Source organism: Magallana gigas, chromosome 5 (genome assembly GCF_963853765.1).
Source record: "Magallana gigas chromosome 5, xbMagGiga1.1, whole genome shotgun sequence".
Classification (NCBI taxonomy): domain Eukaryota; kingdom Metazoa; phylum Mollusca; class Bivalvia; order Ostreida; family Ostreidae; genus Magallana; species Magallana gigas.
The window spans coordinates 33857628-33872280 of NC_088857.1; the positions used below are offsets into that span (position 1 = coordinate 33857628).

The 14653-nt window shown below is 34.1% G+C and overlaps 1 protein-coding gene across 1 annotated transcript in view; it reads right to left on the reverse strand.

Annotated features, from left to right (window-relative positions):
- Window positions 1–3006: 3006 nt before the first annotated feature.
- Window positions 3007–14653, reverse strand: part of LOC105338929 (transcription initiation factor TFIID subunit 8) — a 46117-nt gene continuing 34470 nt past the window's right edge. Inside the window, exons 2-6 of the mRNA XM_020071688.3 lie at window positions 6355–6453; window positions 6113–6175; window positions 5578–5702; window positions 4975–5122; window positions 3007–3809 (exon numbers count right to left, since the gene is read on the reverse strand). Coding sequence (XP_019927247.2) covers window positions 3556–3809; window positions 4975–5122; window positions 5578–5702; window positions 6113–6175; window positions 6355–6453 — 689 coding nt within the window. The 3' untranslated portion in view covers window positions 3007–3555. The remainder of the gene's footprint in view (window positions 3810–4974; window positions 5123–5577; window positions 5703–6112; window positions 6176–6354; window positions 6454–14653) is intronic.

The following is a 14653-nucleotide window of genomic DNA, read 5'->3' on the forward strand; positions in this document are numbered from 1 at the left end:
AGAACAACCTTACATATTAAAAATACACTGAGGTCGATTTTTTCACGTAGTGAAGGATACTAAGAATATACTACAGAATCGCTAAAATTCGTGGGGACCAATTTTCGCGGATTGTGGATTTTTCAAACAATATATTATATTTTGAATAAATTTAAAAAATGCGATTTATTTTTCATGAGTGAGGATTGTAGTTTAGGGTTCCCACAAAAATCGGGCCACTTTGTACAGATACTAATGATTCCACAATAGCCTACATATATCAGCAAGGCTCGTTTGTAGTCATATAAAATTGCAATTTAAGCTGGCTGTAGAATAGCCTTACCTTACTCCTTACATCATATAAATTACAGCAACTTAAAAACAAAAGAATTTAAAAAAGATTGAACTTATTCCAACTTGAATAGATGATTTATTAGTACTTGTAACTTTTGTTAATTTACTAACTGTATTCAATTTTTGAAGCGACGCCCTCGTCAAAAATAAACGAAGGAATACGAAAATTCACAGGGTGATCAAGGATCAGCCTATTTAGTAGTGGCAATCTAAAACGTTCTCTTCTATTCTAACTGCGCATGCTTCGGTGATGAGGCTGGTCCTAGAGCTCGAGGGCAGTGTCCTAGGCGTTACAAGTTTAGCTGAATGAGATATCATATAAAGAGAATTTAAAAAAATGTTTAATTAAGATATACTTATAATTTTACTACAGTTTTATTTAATCGTTTTATTAATGAAGACGCATTGAAGGTTCATGTATTTTGTTTGGTTTGTTTTTTTAAGTAGTTTCAAGCCTTTTTTTTTGGGGGGGGGGGGGGTGAAATTCGCGTCTCGAGCCGCAATTTTTATTTCAGTGCGTTCCATGATGCACGCAGTTGCGTCATAGTGTGTACCGAAATACGTCATTTTGAGCCGGAGCAAATGCGTTAATGAAGTTATGAACGCAACTAGCTGTTAAGAATATTAAATAGTGAGCGAGAATGCAATTGGTATGTGATTTTTTGCTACAAACTAGATGTATTCCCACTTCTCCCCTCTCCAGTACCGTACCCATTAATATTCGATAAATCTATACTTCTCTTGTTCATTCGGGTATTTAACTCACTGGGTCTGAAAATTTAAGTGCTCCTTAAACATAACAAACTTCATTTTCCAAATTAAGTGAAAATGAATTATGTAAGTTAGCTAGGTGACTGCCAATAGACGCTCCAATAGTTCGAAAGAAAAGTTAACTTTGATGATGTTTTTTTTTATATATAAAGAAAAAGCAAATATAAGTCGAGACTTCAAGAGAACAGTAATTTGATAATAAATATCTTAAAACTTCCAGATCAGCAAAGTTTAAGTTAGCATTTAAACCCCCATGTAAACATAAACTTAGATTGAATACTGGGAATCTTGTACACAAAACATGTCGGGACAACTCGCAGAAACCAAACCGCCTCGAGCTGCGAGAAGCGCTCTGCCTTTAAAAGTCTGTTAATTAACAATTGGAGCTATCAAGAATGACTTAGGAATTTAATTAGGTCGATATTTTCAAAAACATGGACACTCTTTATTGTCTTGGAGTATACAAACTTGGGGAGAGTAATGCAGCAAGGATATTCATTTTCCGTATGTGGATCGGTTATGGGTTCGATGCCACCGAAATAGCAATGGCGTGGATAAACACTGGATTTAACTTCATGAGTGACCACTGGAGAAATGTTTTCTTCGCCTATCTTGCCTTGATTTTTGTGGCAGCTTTGGTTTTGACGTTTTTGATCTCGCGTTACGAGCACAAATCGGAAAGAGTAGTGTATTTGATAGGCTACTTCAAGCTGACAGCCACTGTGACCGCTTGCTTCATCTTCTTTCAGTTATATTTCCAGAGCAAGCGAGATCCCTTGACGTTAGTGCTAATGGTGGTCACAGGGGCGGATATAGCTATGAACTTCGTGGAAATGGCAGCAGGGTTCGCGGGTCTCGATCAAAACAGAATTGCACCTTTGATTGGTTCAGGGTGAAGATGTTTTCAGCCTGTGTGTTAAAATTCTGGTGCCAAAATTGAAATTCTAGTGAAATTTTTACCGTGATTTTTATTTATTAACGATCGATATTTTTACTTTTAAAAGTAAAAAAAAAAATTATGCTGCACTACGCAAGAAAATATGGAGCCATGCATCAAGTATTCCTTTTATGGGAGCAACCCCATTAGTGTTGATATAGATGTATGAAACATTTATGTTACTGTTAGACTTTAGATTTATTCAATATATTTTTATATCAAAGGGAATAGAGCAAACATTTACGGATATATGTGTGTGTAAATATAGTAGTGATAAGACATTCCAATCTGCATTTTAAAAACACATACTTCAGATAAACAGTTCTAAAACCTGTGTACATATGTCGTAAATCAGCTGTGACCGACAAGGTCACCTGAACCAGTAGATAAGAGGACTGTATTATGTAAAAGTTTTCTTTTTAAATTCATTGTATTCCAATTCAATTTCTGTAAATGCCCAGAATTTAAATGCGCTTTCGTGTAAACAGTTCTCTCAGAGTAACAGAAATAATTTTAACTTTTTCACCTTCTAGCAATCTCAGTTTGAGTATCGATTTATGCATCTGAATGCATTCGCACGAAATTTGCTTTGATAATTTAAAAGTCTCTGCAAGTCTTTCACGGTCATACTAGGAGATAATTTCTGCCACAGCCTGCGACCAACTTTGAAAATCATGGCTGGTTCTCCAGTTTCAAAAAAAAAATAATTCCTATCACGCAAAGTCCTCTTTGTCCAGCAAATCCCGAGAAGAGCACTAGCTGTCTCTAACAGACGTCAGGTTGCTATCATGTTTACACAGAGCTCTGTTGCCAAACTCTGAGGAATGTTTGAACATAGATTTCTGCTAACCAAGATATATGTATTTATCATTGTGGCTTTGTCTGTTTTACTATTGTTTACCTGGCAGACCTATCTTTTTCTGATATAAATGCACAATATGTCAGACTTATATATATATACATCATTTTCATCAAATATATAGCAAATGCAATTTTACGCAATTGAAACATGTACAAGTTTTTTTTTTTATTAATTTCAGAAAATAAATGTTGCTTTAGACAGATTTGAATGTTATTGAATATACACTAAATAATTCAGCATTTACACTCTCAGGTGTATTTCAGTCACGGCGACAGATAAAATAGATCAATTTCAACTGCAATGCAGCAATCCGCTTTACAATTGCATGCTCCAAATAAGGGCATATGACATGTAAAATCAAACTGAAATTGCATTCTGTCAAGAGACTTCCTAGTTTACATACATTTTCACAAGCTTCAACACTTCCAGTTCAGAAAGCACTGCACTGATCTGTCCTCCTAGACACTGAAGTCTTCTATCTGAACTTCACTTCAGCTTTCTCAGACCACCATTTCTGACAGCAGCATTGAAGAGTCAAAAGTTTCTGCTGTCCTTGTCACTGAATTTCACTCAAATTTCTTATTTTCAGTTGACCACATGCAGAGTTTGATCATTTATTTAATTCCTCTAAGGAACACAACAGTTCTAATCCTCAGTTCCCTCCCCCTCCTTTCTTGCGGTACCTGGCCATCTTGACGGGGCGTAGGTAGGGGTTGTCTATGGCCTCGGGGTCAGTGGTCTCCCCATCCTGATCATTTGTCTCCCCATCCTTGGCCCCTCCCTGAGAGGACTTTGATGATTTTCCAGAAGGAGTAGGCTGTGCTTCCTCCTCCTGTGCCAGGAGATCCTGATCCTTTGGTAGGAGTGCATTAAGATAAGGCAGAGGGTGGGGTGTTACAGCTATCACTGCAAGATAAATGTATCATATTGTAATCATAGAATAATTACATGACATTTCCAAAAAAAATTCTACAGATGTAAAATTCCTACTTTTATGTTGGTACATTTGAAAACCAAGTCTAACAAAGATGAAAACAAGAATTATCAATGAAACTGTTAATAATAAAAAAAATGGCTGATACATGTACATGCAATATACACTACACAAAGTAAAGAGACGTAAATCTATTGGAATGCACCTTAAGCAATCAATATGTGTCTCAATCAAATAAGAATTAAACTTGTTGCATTGAAAAAATGCATTTTATCATTATAAATTCTAAGTACATTTGTAGTGTTTAGAATAAAAAGAATTTTAAAATTAGGCCAAAATTAAGGACTTTGATTCTAGACAAGTCTTCCTCCCAAAAAGATCCATGGCCTTACAGAGCTAAGATATGACCAGGAGACCAAGAAAAAGCTAACAGATAAAAAACAGGAAAGGACTACGTACGGTTTTATGCAATTTTTGCCCCCCAAAATCAAAGTTTTAGAAAGAGCTTTAAAATAAGATGAAAAATAGTTTAAATCATATTGGAAATAAAGGTGTAAAAGGTTGTCACCACAGTGACGACATAATGTAGAAATGACGTCATGAATATTGCATTATTTTGATAAATTGATGTTTTGTAGCAAAATATGGGTGTTTTCCGATGGTTATTCGACTGGGAAACATCGAGTGCAGGATTGCTCAAGTACCATTTTTTAGTATAATATGTATAACTATCTGAAGAAAAACATTTGTTAAAATCGCACTTGAGCAGACCTGCGCTCTATACTTCCGAATGCAAAATATAGAGCAAAAATGAGAATATCATCATTTGTTTGCAAATTTGAGGGAATTAGGTCATTTAAGTGACATCATAGATAAACAGGGAGTGAGCAAAAATGACTAAAATCATTATTAAAGTTATAGGCATCCTCTTTCCAATGATTTGTGAAGATTTCATTTTTATACGATACTATTTAAAAATTGGTTGAAATCGGGGGCAGATATTTGACCATACTGTAGATAGTCCTTTCATACCAATACCATAATATGACTTCTCAAAAGACAGGCATATTGAAAGGTTTTTTGACAACTGTATCAAGTCATCATCACTGCACAGTTAATCTTTCTAAGAAAACTTACATGGAAATAGATTGGCTTCATCTCTGATGAGTGACTGAGTTTCCCCTGTTTTGGCAATGAATCGAGTCAGGGCTCGCTCCACATCCCGTTTTTGTGACGCTGCCTTTTCTCGAATAATCTGGTACTCATTAATTGGAGCTTTTTGTGTCTGATTTTAAAGAAGAAGAAAAATTTACATGGTCATTCATTGAATACTTGAGATGTGGAAGTCAAAATGAGTGGTGCAATTGCTATGGAAACATCAGGAACTACACTGCAAATTGTTCAACTAAAATTACTTAACAATGTCTGATCTTCTTGATCTTTAAGTAGAGAAGGAAAATCATTATTTTAGAATTGTGATATCAATCAGAGCAAAATTACCATTTTCCTTTTCTTAGGGGTAAATTAAATGTGTGGGTACTGTCTATTAATATCAAAATAATGGAATTACTTCTGTATAAAGTGACTTCAATCTAAGAGCAGTGACACTAAAAACAAGATCAACCAACTTCCCATACCATGTCACCTCAGACTATAATCATCAATAATTTTCAGAGTTCCCTCCCTTTGCAAAGCAATGGTAGTATATATACATGTAGGTATAGCATTACATGTACTAACCAGTGTCCTGATGTAGGTGTGAGGGTCGGGGAATGCTGGCATGTGGTCAGGGATATGGGAAGGGTGTGGCATCTTGTCTCCAGCCTGTAATGTCCTCGGATTGGGGGTGGGGGTGCTGTGTGAAGCTGGAATTTAATTACAGAATCGCATACAACTCAAAAATAAATATAATAGAAAAAAGACAATGAAACTTTAATTATAAGTAAATTTCATTGTTTTAAGAAATAAGAGAGAGAGAGAGAGAGAGAAATGCACACACAAGTATCAAAGTACAGCTGCATGCTTAAAATTGGAAATTATTTCATGGGTTTAGTTTATGAAATTTTCCTGTGATAAACTTTTGGATTGAGATCAATTTTGCCAAAATATTTTTAAATATGTCCACCACCAATGATAACAGACCAAACAGAAAATCAAACTTTTTATCAAGTTAATTTCAAAAACTCTTCGATTTCAAAGACAGAATCAACTAAAACAAAGCATAACTTGACAAAGCACAGTTTTCTCTGAACATATCAAAATGATAAAAACTTACGAGGGAGGAAGACAGATTTGTTTGGTCTTTTGGCATGCGCTGGTAAACCTTGAAGATTTTGACCTACAACAAGCAAAACAAACCCAGTATCAATCTCTCAGTGCTAAATTGGCTTTAGTGATAACAAGCATAGACTGAGACAAAATTACTCAGAACGAAACAGTTTGCCCTCTGTTTAATCAGGAAATAATATAAACAGAGGCTTATAAAACACACTACATGTATCAGGTTAGGTAACTTACCCATTTCAATGAGAGCCATAACAACATCTGTCATCATTCCTTCTGTTCTACCGGCCAACTCAGCAAAGGCTTGTGAGCTCCGTCCTAGTTCTGTTAAAACTGAAAAAAAAATATAACTACATGTGTAGATTAGAATACTAGATGATACATCGCTTTGCAGTAAATGATTCCACTGGGCTTCTTCCTTTAACAAGAACTGAGGATAAAAAATATTGCATTTGTTCATGTTAGTGAATGAATATAATTCTAAAACAGAGGTTTTTTTTTTATAAATATTTTAAAATTGTTAAACATTTTTCTTTATTTTTAAAATTTCTCCCTTGTTCTTTTGTAACCTGCAAGGATGATTATTGCCTCTATTCCCCGCGGGATCATACTAAAGATAAAGTCGGATAGCCTTGATTGCTGCTAAGTACAGACTTAATTTGCGCACCTGCATCTATATTGAAGAGGTAGACTACTTTTTGCAGGCAGGGAAATCTGCACAGCTGCACATTTCAACAGGTACCAGATACTTCAAGGCAAGCAGGGATGACCGTACACTTGCATTGACAACGTAAAGCTAACTGAGTTGCAAAATAGCCTATAAATTCAACGGACAGTTTCCTATGAATTTTCAAAAATTTGCAGGACACCTTCAAAATTCAGTAGCCAAGCAGCAGAAATGACAATAATACACATTTTACAAGTGAAGACATTGTTTTATTGCTCAATAAGCTTACTCAGTTATGCTACTCAGCACGCTATAACATTGACATTTCTAAACTGGTTTTCCATTTGGTGTCGCTTGTGCTCATTTAACGATAAAAATTTTTTTTCTCTTAACTATAGTTTTTTCCCAGGATTTTGCAATGCCTTCATAATAGTCGATATTTAAATGTTAGAACACCCTTAATTAGCGGGAGCAGCAATCGAGGCATTTTAGTAACTTTGTGAACAAAATAATTTAAAAAAATAAAAGTTGAATATTAGGGTTACTGTGAAAAATATTAGAATTTTTTTTTTAAACATCATAAGCGCTGCCATATTGGCCTCTATTTTGTTTGACAAAGTTAACTCAATCGTTGAATGGTTGTCGTTCATCGGTGTTTACCATTTTTAACTCACTAACAGGGTATTATTTTAACTCGGAATAATTATTTAACTCGAAATTTAAAGAATAAAAAAAATCGAGCAACTAAGTCCCCTGAGATGTTTGTAAAGCTCAATAAGGAAAAAATGTAGCTTAGTTTTCTTCATTCTAAGTCTAATGCAGTAAAGTAGCAGTAAACATTTTGTTTATTTGTACTACATGTATGTATCCTCCCTCTCAGATAATGTATATGATTATTTTATTTTATTTTATTTGTTTATTTCATATGTTTGTTTTATTTTTTATTTTGTTTTTCATTTTTATTTGTAAACAATACTGTTGGCGGTGTATTCTGGATTAGATGAGAATTTTGCTTGGTTAGTTGGCGCATGCCCAAAGGGGTTAGTTGCCGCTCGGCGGCGACTAACCCCTTTGAGCATGCGCCGATTTTCTTGTTTAGATTTATAATAAATCCCCCCAAAAACTGTAAATCTTCATCTCTAATGTCAGTAAATCCTCGCGTTGTACGAATGAATTTTACGGTAACTGACATGATATAGAAGCATTTGAACTGCCACACACACGTAAATGCAATAGCATATTACATCCAGATCCTGCCTCGGTCTTCAATGCCAAATCCATCGATGTTTTACGGAGTTCTGTGAGCAGACGAATTGCAAATCAAGATAATCTCTGTAACTACGTACCATTTGCCTACCTCGGTCACGATACTGTGGGTTTTCCGATATCGGTGGTCAAACAGAGGCATTACGCAGTGCAACTTGCATTACGAGGTCCGATCAAACATCCTTCTGTCCTAGCAGAAGTTTAAACTGAGCGTCACTTCCTATTTGTGTGACGTCACATTTCCTTAGTATGGCAGAGTCAAATATATCGGCGGATCCATTCTCTAACTTGCCACCACAATGTATATAATTTATTTGATACGGAATGTTGACAATATTTATACACACAAAAATAAAGTAACTAACATTCTTTTGCAGGTATCAATGAAATTGGAGGTATATATAGCAACGTTATACATATTTTCTTTCTTTGTTTCAGTAAATCATATTTGTCTGTTCGTTTGTTATAGATTCATATTTTGAACTGTTGCAGGATTTGCCTGTACATTTATGTGTTTCTTTCATTCTTGTTCCGTTAATTAGCATGCATTGTTCATTGTGCATTGTTTATTAATTATATGATTAAATCATATCTAAAATACCGAGATGGCTTAAAATTTAACCTACATATTACGTGTATAGATAAAAATGGACAAGAGTCTATCGATTCCAGTACACTTAATATAAATGCCTATCTGAAGTTGCATCTTCGATAAACTACCTGGTATCGTAATGTTTATAATATATACATGTATGTATCATTTTCAATGGTGCGATGTCCAGATAATATTTTTATGTCTGCATTACGTGCATTTATATATTTTTTCAGTTTTCTTTTCTAGGATCCTGCCATCTTTTTACGTCAATTCTTAGAGTGTCCCCGACTTGCATTGAAACATGTCCGAAGAGCAGTTCAAAAATATATCCATAAGAAGAAGAAAACCGGTCTCGAAAACATGAAAATCCAGGATCCGCCAGCCCATTTTCACTCATTTAAAATGCCACAATTTAGCGACAAAAAATCCAAGTACAAGCAATTCGTGACGTAGAATTTGATTGTGACGTCCGATCATGGCAATATCTATAATAATTTTGCACAGAGACTGGGTTAAAAACAGAGAGAAAGAGAGAGAGAGAGAAAGAGAGAGAGATTGTGTTTTATGAATTCTATTAACTCTTAACCCCTTTCTATATATAAAATCCTTTTAATTTGGCCTCTATAATCTGCTATGCTTGTAGAATAATCAATATACCCCGCTTTAAGATAGTAATGTATGTTTCTGTGTTTTATACATGTGTGTGCCAGTGTGCGGGGTGTGTGTTGTGTCTGTGCACCTTCTTGTCCGCACTCTACTCTCTTTTGTGAGTTTGTCTTTACAGCGTGTTACTTGTTCATGATTTGGATTATGTACTCTGCTTCAGCTTAGCAATGCATGTTTAATCACATTTGTTTCTGTAGTATATGCACCCTCTGATCCTTAAACACCCTCTGTAGTATGCTAGCTAGCTTTGTAACATAACTGCATGGTGTGCGCTTTAGTGCATATGCGTATGGGTCACTAACCAGCTAATCCAAGCACTATGGACACTGGGGGTTCTAGCTAGTGCTATCGAATCAAATCTCACATTTGTTTAACACCGAAATAGAGTTCCTTTCGCGTTTTGGTCTGTAATTCTTTGAATAAAGAAAAAATCAGATTTTATTTGTAGGAATAAATTCTGTCCATACATAATTTACATGTACACCAGAATAAACTGATTTTGACAGTTTATGCGTTATAAACCGCCAAGCGGTTGATAAGAATAGTTTACAAATTGTTTCAAACTTGTTTACTAGCATATTATATGAATCCTATTTCATTTAAACGGTAAATGGTCACATCAAAAGTCAATCTTCTACCATGCTTTACTTGCATTGTTCGATTTAAGGAATAAGGAATCATTCTTTGGGTATTATGAGGTGGTAATTTTGGTCGCGGCCTGATCAAATCCAATAAAGCACAAAGGGCTTTATGATATATTCAATATTTAAAGAATGATTCCTTATTACTTATATTATATAATTTTCAGCAATTGTATGATTAAATATTTGAATATTAATAAGGAAACGCCCCTTGCGCCCCAATTATACGTCTTTTGAATTTATTGGACTGTAAACTACAAAATCGATACGTAGTGTTATCACGGGCAAAGACACTGGAAAATGTAAACTTATTTTATTAACTAAGAGAAGTTCTTGTCACTGAAACAACGAGCAGTTGAAAGAGGATTGTAATATATTGATCATTGTTTGCGGCTATGAAATTCAGTAGAGCTTCGGGAAAGGGACTAAAACTTAACATATGACGTACTTTGAGTGCACCATTGTCCTAAGATAGCCTTATGATTATACCTACTGTATACCTGTATCTTTTAAAACTTCATAATTTCCTGAAAGAAAGTTCCCGCCGACTTTCTTGATTGATGCATAAGTTGTTGTTTAATAAAAATGTTTACAATTAATGTTTATAACGTTGAACGAGAAAATAAGCACCACCTTTAAATGAAGTGTTTCAGTTCATTTGCTATTTTCCTAGTTGAGGAATGCATTTAATATTTATTAGTTTTATACCATACCGGTATAAAATAGCTTGGAATACTTTGCGCTTTCTTACTATTGAATTCAGCTTTAACTAATTGAATAAGAAAACAGTTTTTACCTTTAAAATGACATCAAATTGTACAAAATCCAAATTTAACGTCAGTCTGATTGATACCGTCCAACTATGATGGAGGCAACTTTAAATAAAATATATGATATGAAATATTTATCTACCCAGTCAGAAAAGCGTTACAGCTAGAATTAAATTATAAAATGGAATCGTCATTGTTGTGACAAACTGCTTCCTTGAATTTGGAAACAAAATTAATTTAGTCTTAACCTTCAGAGTCAGACAATTTCTTAAAAACTGCCATTTCAGATTTTTGTTTCAAAGAGGTAAATTTTTTAAAAGAAATCTAACTTTGGAAAAAAATTAATACTTTTGAAATGTAAGAACTTTGAGCTAAATTTTCTCTAAATGAGTCATGCCTAGATTACAAACAATAATCTCGCCCTGACCAGGCTACGCTCAGGTCACAGTAAGAATTCGTCCCATACCTTGCAAAGAAGCAGCCGCGAAGCGGATCTGCTTCGCGACGATTTTAAGTCTGTTAAAAAATAGTCTACAGGAGAAAACGCATTTTCATACGTGTGTATAATGAACCTTTTTAAAACAATTATTTAAGAAATGAACTCAATGTCTACCCAAGTTATACGAGTATAACCTGGGTTGGGGCAATTTACGCTTTATAATCCGCGAAGTGGATTATAAAAAAAGCGTAAATTGCCCCAACCCAGGTTATACTCGTATAACTTGGGTAGACATTGAGTTCATTTCTTATAATTTAATTTTCTGTAATTTGCTGTACAAATTGAGTCCGTTTACTTTTAAAAATGATATTAATCTGTTCAAAATTCAAACGTAACGTCAAGCGGATTATTACGTTTTTGACGTTAGTGCATTGTGACGTGTCTTGTGACGTGCAAACCAGGTTATACAAATTTAACTTAATTTTTCTATCCAATCAAATGCCGCGTTACAACCAGAATTAAATTATTAATATATGTTGTTAAGTCCACAAAATATACATTTAATGAGTCCTACCAAGGCATTTGGATAATTTATTTAAACAATAAAATGCTTCCTTTGGTGATTCTTGCGCGATATCAAGGTGGAATGCAAATTGAAGCGGACGCCTAAGAAAACATTGGATTGAAATTGTATTTATATATTTTATTTCATCAATAAGTATATAATCAGCAAATATGAGGAAATCACAATTCTAGGGAGATTAAACGCAAGGCAAATGCGTTGTCCGATGACTTCAGAGAATCAGTCGTCACAAGTCTGAAATCAAGTGGGGCCATTGTTGAAACGGGGTTTATTCCAAAAGGAGAATAATTTAAATTCTGCTCCTATATTTTTTTTCGCTAAGTTAATGTATACGAATAGTAATGAGCGTTCATTGTTTATTTAGTTATACACTAACAGAAAAATCACTTACTTCGATTAACTTGTGATGACTGATTCTCTGAAAACATCGGACAACGTATTTGCCATGCGTATAATCCCTCTCCAATTCGAATCTTTTCATATAATATTTGCTGATTATTTACTTATTAATGAAATAAAATGTGTTTCAATCGCTTTGCTGTTACTAAATAAAATGTTTTTCGATCGCTTTTAACTTATAGAGCAAGTTAAAAAAAACGCTGAGGTGGATTGAAAATACACTTCCCATAACTTCAGTTTCAATCCGATGTTTTCTCAGACGTCCGCGTCAATTTGTCCCCGCCCATTTCAGATGTTTTGACTGTTACAGGTGAAATTGACGAACAGGTAACAGGACCTGTATAAGCTATATATTTTCAATGTTGCCAGTTAATGTTCCGCGGTCTGATATATTTTTACTATTTCTACGTTTGAATTTGCCTGCCATTTTGCCGGAAATCCCACTATAAATATCTCGGATATCATCACTATCATTTAAGTTACACAATCTTAAATGATACAAGGCTAAATTGCACAAAAATAATTTTAAAAAACCGAGAAGATGTAACTTAATCTCTCTATTTTTTCATGTTTCAATTTAAGTGAAAAAAAAATATTTACTACTTGGTGGATTCGATCCAGCGACCACAAAATCAAAAAGACCTCCGCGTTACCACTAGGCCACGCATCTAACATTTTCAGAAGATGCATTTTCAAGATATATGGCTATATACATGATTGTTTTAGAAAAAGACACTAATTGAAATATTTGTCTAATTTTCAGTACGAAGACCACGTTAAACCAAAACTAATTAAATGTAAACGTGAACTACATGTACAATACATGTAGAACATAATTTTAATCGTATTTCTTTGGTTTAGAGTGGTTCAAATAGTCAAATATCCAATTTTTATTGTAAAATAACTACAGTCCTATATATCCCTATCAAAACCTTAATATTCTAATGATGTCGTATAAGATAATTAAGACTCTAAGAGCATGGTAATTGTGTAATTTGCGTTTCTTTGAATACATTGAAACTGAATATTTTATAATATTGAAAATGTCTGATGTTTGAAAAAGTGCTATATTTTGGACCAAATCCTATAAGACCGCGGATTAGAAATATACAGCTTACGTCAACTTCACCTGTTACAGTCAAAACATTTGAAATGGGCGGGAACAAATTAATGCGGACGTCTGAGAAAACATTATAGGATGTGTATTTTCAATCCACCTCAGCATTTCTAAAGCAGTCGAAAAAAAATATTTAATATCAACAAAGCGATTGATAAACATTTCATTTAGTCAATAAGTATATAATCAGCAAATATGGGATGATCCCAATTCTGGAGTGATTATAATATAGGCAAAGCATTGTCCGATGACTTCAGAGAATTAGTCGTACATGTACATTGTAACAAGTCTGAAATCAAGTGGGGCCATTGTTGAATCTGGGTTTATTTATTATTTATTATGAGGAGAATTATTCAAATTTCGGTTGAATAATTTCAAATTTTATCCAAATAAAAACTATATTTTTCCGCTTAGTTAATGTATACGAATAGATATGCGCGTTCATTGTTTATCTAGCTCAACATAAACTTGCGACGACTGATGTTCTAAAGTCACCGGACAAAGCTTTGCCTTGTGTATGATACATTGGCGGATCCAGAGGGGGTCGGAACCCCCCCCCCCCTTTCTCTGGGACATATGAATTTTTTAAAAACGTTTAATGCCTACTTAAAGGCAATTTCCCCCATTTATAATAGAAATACTGTTATTATCTCAAATAAATGCTTTTAAAATTGCTTATTTAAAGAATTTCGTACTGCGTCCCATAATTTTGTTCTTACATGAAAAAAATTAATCGATTTTTTATCGAAATAAAGTACATTGTACTCCCCTTCAGCATCTGGTGTTTACTACACTGAGTAAACACTGAGTAAACATGTGGAAAATTAAAGCAAAAAAAAAAATACATAAAATTAAGCAGTATCGCTAAAAACACAGATTTATAATAACATCCACAATGTATTTCTTTAAAAAAAAATTGATTATAGTTCATATACAGTTTTGAACTGTCAAGCCGAGTAAAACGAGTACACGTATTCGTTTTAGTTTAGAAAGCCGATTTGAAATGTATTGCTTAGTTAATTAACTAAAGTAATTATAATAGATGAGTTTTACTTCGTTTCATACGAAAAATACAAAGAAAATTACATGACCCGCTTATGCGGGTTATGCTATTTTTCTGGAATGCTAGCTACCTTCATACCCACTAGAAACACAAAAAAGGGTTTTTTTGTTTTGTTTCCAAGAATCAGAAATTCTGTTACAAAAATACCGTGTAAAGGGTTTATATGTAAACCATTATGAAAATGCCCTACTTTTCAAAACTTTTCTAAATATGATCGCATTTGTACTAGTGCCAGATGATGTAGCGCACCCATTACAGAGGTCACATCAAGTTCCCTGGTACGACAATTGCTTTTACCATTGTATTACACACGTACCATTTATTCAG